The sequence below is a fragment of the Trichosurus vulpecula genome, chromosome 6 (genome assembly GCF_011100635.1).
Source record: "Trichosurus vulpecula isolate mTriVul1 chromosome 6, mTriVul1.pri, whole genome shotgun sequence".
Taxonomy (NCBI): domain Eukaryota; kingdom Metazoa; phylum Chordata; class Mammalia; order Diprotodontia; family Phalangeridae; genus Trichosurus; species Trichosurus vulpecula.
Window position 1 is genome coordinate 129,027,729 of NC_050578.1, and position 6,000 is coordinate 129,033,728.

At 50.5% G+C, this 6,000-nt stretch overlaps 1 protein-coding gene across 3 annotated transcripts in view; it reads right to left on the reverse strand.

The window, feature by feature from the left end:
• The window catches only part of JADE1 (jade family PHD finger 1), an 87,828-nt gene extending 84,702 nt beyond the window's left edge, over nucleotides 1–3,126 (reverse strand). The window contains exon 1 of one of the 3 annotated variants that reach the window (XM_036763858.1): nucleotides 2,848–3,126. Coding sequence is in view for 1 of the 3 variants with exons in the window: in XM_036763860.1 (XP_036619755.1) it covers nucleotides 2,841–2,922 (82 nt within the window). In the remaining 2 variants the exon portion in view is untranslated. Of the gene's footprint in view, nucleotides 1–2,474; nucleotides 2,547–2,840 lie in introns of those variants that run through there. The other 2 variants (XM_036763860.1, XM_036763859.1) reach the window with 2 other exon arrangements.
• Between the last annotated feature and the right edge of the window lie 2,874 nt (nucleotides 3,127–6,000).

Below are 6,000 nucleotides of genomic sequence, written 5' to 3' on the forward strand. Positions count from 1 at the left end.
CTCCCCTGCTCCCCCGGGCCATCTACACCAATCCGCTCGGGCCCGGCAGCAAATCAAACTCGGCCCCCACCCCCACCTCCCGGCGAGGCGCCCTAGCTTTCCCGGATTCGCTTGCACCGGGTGAAGCAGCGTGCACATTCATGCCGGAGGAGGGAGGGTGGGGGGAGCGCGAGAAAAGCGGTTTGGGGGTTGCAGTTGCGGCTGTGGCAGCGAGGAAAAGACTTCATCTCCTGTCTCTATCCTCTCCTCCCACCCCCAGACAGTTCTGGAAACTGTGTATCACCTCTGTCACAGGAAACCATCCAGCAAAAAGGCGGCGCAAAACAAATAAACAAACGCCAGCCTCTCTCTCTCTCCTCCTCCTCCTCCTCCTCCTCCTCCCAGGCTCTCTCCTGCTCCAGCCGCCGCGCCCTGATCTGGGCCAGGGGATCCCAGGGAGAGGCTGCCGGCTCTCCAGGGATCAGACTCGCGGGCAGTTCTCAAGGCTGCGGTGGCAACAGTGCACGCCTAAGGGCTTTCTGTCGTTCTATCCAGGCCGAGTGGCCTGGGCATTGCCCCTTTGAGTTCTTCCTGGCAGCCCCTCTATCCCTCCCCCTCCTAGGACAGGGAGCCGAAAGGGACCCTGGCGTGAGGTTATCGACAGCAATTCCTCCTTTTACACATAAGGAAAACTGAGGCGAAGGGATGGGAAGTGTATGGCACCAAGCGGGTTACAGCTACTAAAGGGCAGAACCAGGTTACTAGATCTTGTTCTCTGTCCGCAACCCCATGCAGCTTATGCAAAGTCCCCGTGGAAATCAAACTTGGCCTGTTAAATGGACCTTCAAATCATATTAGGTAAAGTGTCTCCCTACCCCCACGCTGCTTCTCCATCAGCTCCCCTCTGGCATTAAAGAGGCTGGTTGCAAAAGTTACACCCTCTCTCCGCCACATTGCACCTGCCCACGTGCCGCTGGAGACCAGCATCCATTTCTCTCCATCCTCACCCCACCCCCACCCCACTTCCTTTCCTCCCAGGTAACCCCACGGCCAGTGGGAGGGTGGAGAGGCTGTTAACGCAAACAGCTAGGGAAGTTGAGGAGCCCCCCTGAAAGATGGTCCTAGTGCACCTGCCTTTCACTGATGCTGCTACTCTCGCCACCACTTTCAGTTGCAGAAAAGCCCGAGGCGGCCCCGCCTCTTCCCCCCCCCCCCAAAGGCGGGCGGGGAGATGGGGGCGCGGGAAGGAGGTGGAGGGGATCGAATTTCTCCAGCAAATGGGACCGTTCCGACAGGATTCGAATCCCAGGTCAACATTCCACATGCCATCTATTCCGTACATTTGCAAAGCAAGCACCAAGCAACCCTGGGAAAAACTGCTCCAAAAGAGCATGCTGGTGGGGAGGGAACAGCCCCAAAGCTCCCCCCCGCTCCTAAACACAACACGTGCATTTAAGATCTTGGCAACATGCTGCCCCGTGGGGTACGCTACACACCCATTTTCAAGATCAAGGTGGTCAAAGGACCCCACCTCCATAATTTGCAAATGGTGCCAAAGGTTGCAATTTGCAATGCACTTAAGTTCAGGATTAATCGGTACTTTCCCTCCCTCCCTCGCCACCAAAGCGACTCCTTCCTAATTTCACCTTTGAAAGGGGTTTTACACTTTCCGCTAATCTCGCCGAAAAGTAAAAAGCCTAATTAGCGACAGAGAGCCCCAATTCGAAGAATATTCCCCCTCCCCCAATTCTTTTCCCAGTACTCTTGAATTGATGCAATGAATATTTTGGACTGCTGGTGACACGGTTCTAGGAGCTAGCTCGTGGCTCCCTTCCCATGTATGTACGTACGTATGCACACAGACACAGACACACACACACCTATGGCTGTGTAGATAGATGCTCCCCATCACACTGCCGCGAACACACCGTCTATTCCTATAGACAAGGACCTGTACTCCCCTGCCACTGCCATCTGTCTACCAAGTTGTTACTAGGCTCCTTTCTGTTCCCAGGCAGCCCGATGCACCCGGGTTTGGAAAACCTTCCACGCGAGGGCCAGCTACGTCGAAGGTGCTTTGGGAACGGTTAATTGAGGATTCACCTGAACACTGGAAGGGCTTTATCCATGCCAAAAAAAAAAAAAGGAAAGAAAGGTTTCCTAAAGTCCGCAGCAGCCCTCCCCCCCGCTCCAAATTTTTTCTTTAAATTTCTTTTTAAAAATACAAACTTACTGATCAACCTAGCTCAATTCTCAGGGTCCCCAAATAATCCTGATTCCTTCTCCCATGGCTCCCCCGGGACCCCAGCCATGAATGCCCAAGTTAGCGGCGGGATAGGAGCGCTGAGCCGCTGCCTCCCTGCCTCCCTGCCTCCCTGCCTGCCTGCCGCCTGCTCACCCGCTCACCCGCCCGCCCGCCCGCCTGGCTGCCTGCCTCCCTCCCTCCTGGTTACATATCCAGAACCCAATCTTTTGGCGCCATATTAATGACGTACTAGATTATTTCCACTAGGCAGCGACCTTCGGCATTAAATTACTCCCGAGAACTCCCGAGCAAAGCAACAGACCCATCAAATATGGCTGTGCAGCTCTGCTCTGCCGTGCTCTGCCGGGCTCGGCTGGCTCGGGCTCGGCTCGTCCTGCAGCCGCCGCCAACGCCGCCGCGGGGTCCGGACCCACACGCAGCACACACACACGCACACACACACACACACACACACACACTCGCACACACTCACCCGCGCGCAACACACACCCCGCCGCGCCCCCTCCCCCCCGCGCGCTCACACGCACCCTGCACACACACACACACACACACCACACACACACACCACACACACACACACACACACCACACACGCCCGGTACCTGCTGCTGCAATGGTGCTGCTCGCCAGTGGGCTCGGAGTTTCGCGGCGAGCGAGCGCGGCTCCCGGTGCCTCATGAGTTCAGGGTGCCGCGGGGTGGGGAGGCGAGCCGAGAGCGGCTCCTGCACTTGCACTCACACACCCGCGCGCACCCATGCACACACACTCACATACACAACATTCGCACACCACACACACACACACATACACACACCACACACACGCACTCTCACACTCGCACACGGAGGCACTCTCTGACTGACGTTTTACTTGTTATGGAGGAAGGACTCCGTGAATCAAACTCATTTCTGGGTCACTGCTGCCACAGGGGGGAGCACTTTAATCCCTTGCCAAAACTAGGAGGGTGGGGAAGGAGAGGAAAGAGAGGGAGAGAGAGAGAGAGAAGCACTCGGAGGAACTGTCTGTCTCCTTTAACCCTTCACGGTCCTGGCTGCAGATGTGGCCAGACCTCACTGGCTGGAGCTTGCCTTTGGGGAGGGGGGGAGTCATTGCTATCATCAGCGTCGTCGTCATCCTCTCTTCCTCGTGCCGATGCAATCCAACAAACATTTAGTAAGTGCCTACTATGTGCGTGGTATTGTGCTAGAGGATGGGGGTGAAAAAAGAAGCAAAAAGCAGTCACCCCTCAAGAAGGGTGAAGCCGAGTGGGGGATATCGTGAATCCAGAAACCCTTGATTTTTCATGAGATTTGTTTTCTAAGGTGTTTCATAGAATCACATTTTGGGTGCTGAGGTCATTTTACAGATAAGGAAGCTGTACAGAGCTTAAATGATTGGTCCAAGGTCACACTGCCAAGTAAGTGGGCAGAGCTTGGATGGGAGCCAAGGACCACTGACCTTTATCCCGAACAGCCTCCTATAGCAAGTTGGGGATCAGGTATCAGTTTATTTTGAATTCACTCAGTTCCATTCAGTAAGACCCTACTAAGTGCAAGACACCACCCTACGGATCCATTTGCCCCCACAGTCCGTCAGTTTTATACATGCCCATCGAGTTAAATTGCACTGAGGTTGATATGCATTTGCCAAGTGCTTCTTTTACATAATGTGAGTGTAAGCCAATATAACGTAGTAGCAAGAAAGAACGCTGGATTTGAAGTCAGAGGACCTGGGTTCCCATCTGGCTTTTTCACTTATTACCTGTGAACTCCGTAGGTTACAACCCCTCTGGGCCTCAGTTTCTGGATTAGATGACCTTTAAGGTTTCATTTAGCCCTAAATAGGATTCTAAAGCATCCCTAAGCTTGCCACCAGAGTCTGACATAGCTGACATCTGAAGTGTGTGTGTGTGTTTAAAGTGGAAGCAATGTCAAAGTCGATAAAACTAGATGACTCAGGAAGACTTGGGCTTGAATTCTGACTCAGGCACTTGCTCGATATGTGACCCTGGGCATCATGTAACCTCTCTAACCCTCAATTTCTCCATCTGTCAAATGGTGGTGATAACAGCACCCATCACTCAGGGTTTTGATGGGTATCAAATGGGAAAATGCATGCACCCCAACTCAGGGAAGGGGCTCCTCAGACTAGACTCTTCTAGATTGAAGGTACTTATTTGTGGGTCTGCATCACTTCCGATTCAAATCAAAGGCATTTAATGAAATATTCATTCAGAAAAGTAGCAACAAAACATGCCATCCCATATACCTGGGATACAACTCTCCCATAAATATGCATGCCATCAGTGGACCCACAATGGGAACATTCATGGCATGGCAAACACATATGGAAGACGAGGGGCCAGAGAATATTTGTAAAGGGGCAAATCCTTCATTCGATGCCACAGGGTACGTACATAATGTGTTCTCATGAAGTCTTTATGCTTCTCCTGCCAGGCCTCCTCTTTACTGGTATCTTCCTGACGCAGTCTCCCTCAGAGTCATCTGCATGTTCCTTTCAATGAATTCTGCTCCCCTCAATGGAAGCTTCTTTTGGTGCTGCCACTAGTTTGTGGAGCTTGTCTCTGCTTCCAGCTTCAGGCTTTACCTTGAGTTCCTGCTTGTTTTGGATTTCATCTTTTCTTCGGGCTCCACTTTCCAGTTCAGGGTCTTGGAGTCTCTCTGTCAGAGACCTCAACCAAACTTGTACCGAGCATTGCCTCTATCTCCTCATTTTAATTTCTTGGACTCTACTTTGTCATCCATGTGACTTCTAAGGTCCCTTATAGTTCTAAGTCTTTGGCCTCCTGATCCTATGAAGTCTGTTTACTCAATAACTACCAAACATCTCTGGGGCTTGGAATTCCCCAGTTTTTTTTTTTCCAACTTCAAATCCATTCTACTGTCCTAGGTTATTCATGGACAAGGGAAAAGACACAGAGACAAAGCGAAGTACAGGAGCTAAGGTTTTTGTGCCTCCTCATTGCCTGGCCCAATTCCCGACATTTTTTCCTCATCAGCAACAACAACAAGCATTTCTTAAGAGCTTCCTTTATTGCCAGGCACTGTGCTGGGTACTAGGGGTGTAAAGAAGCAGAGACCTACCCTCAAGGAGCTCACATTTTAATCCTGACACAAGCATCGCAAAAATGCACATGCAGCCTGCCAAAGCCTAAAAAGGCTGTGAGCTCACCCTTATACCAGCTGTCACCAATTAATCAACAAGTATTTATTAAGTACCTACTATGTGTCACACACTCTGCTAATTGATGCGTATACAAAGGAAGGCAAAATCATGGTCCTTCCCCTTAAGGAGTTCTCATTACTAAATAATTATAAAGTGATATCTGTCCAATTGTCATTTGTAGTAATAAAAGTAAGTTATTACTGGGGTCTTGGGTTTCTTTTAAAAGTTGCATTTTTAATGACTAACTATATCAAAATATGATTTTTAAGTATAATGAATCCAGGTCTTAATAATAATAGACATGTATGTACCTCTTGCCTCACAAAAATCTTCTGAGTAAAGCATAAAAAGTATTATTATCCCCATTTTATAGATGAGACTGAGGTTCAGAAATGCGCTCATGGTCATAGAAACAGAAAGTGTGATCTAGGACTGTAACTCAAATCTTCTTATCCGGTATTCTGTCTGCTATAACATGTAGGGACACAGGATTTAAACTTAGAGTTCATGACAGTCTTGGGTCACCTAGGGGGCTTTCTGAAAGTGCGCTCGTAGAATGAAAATCCAAA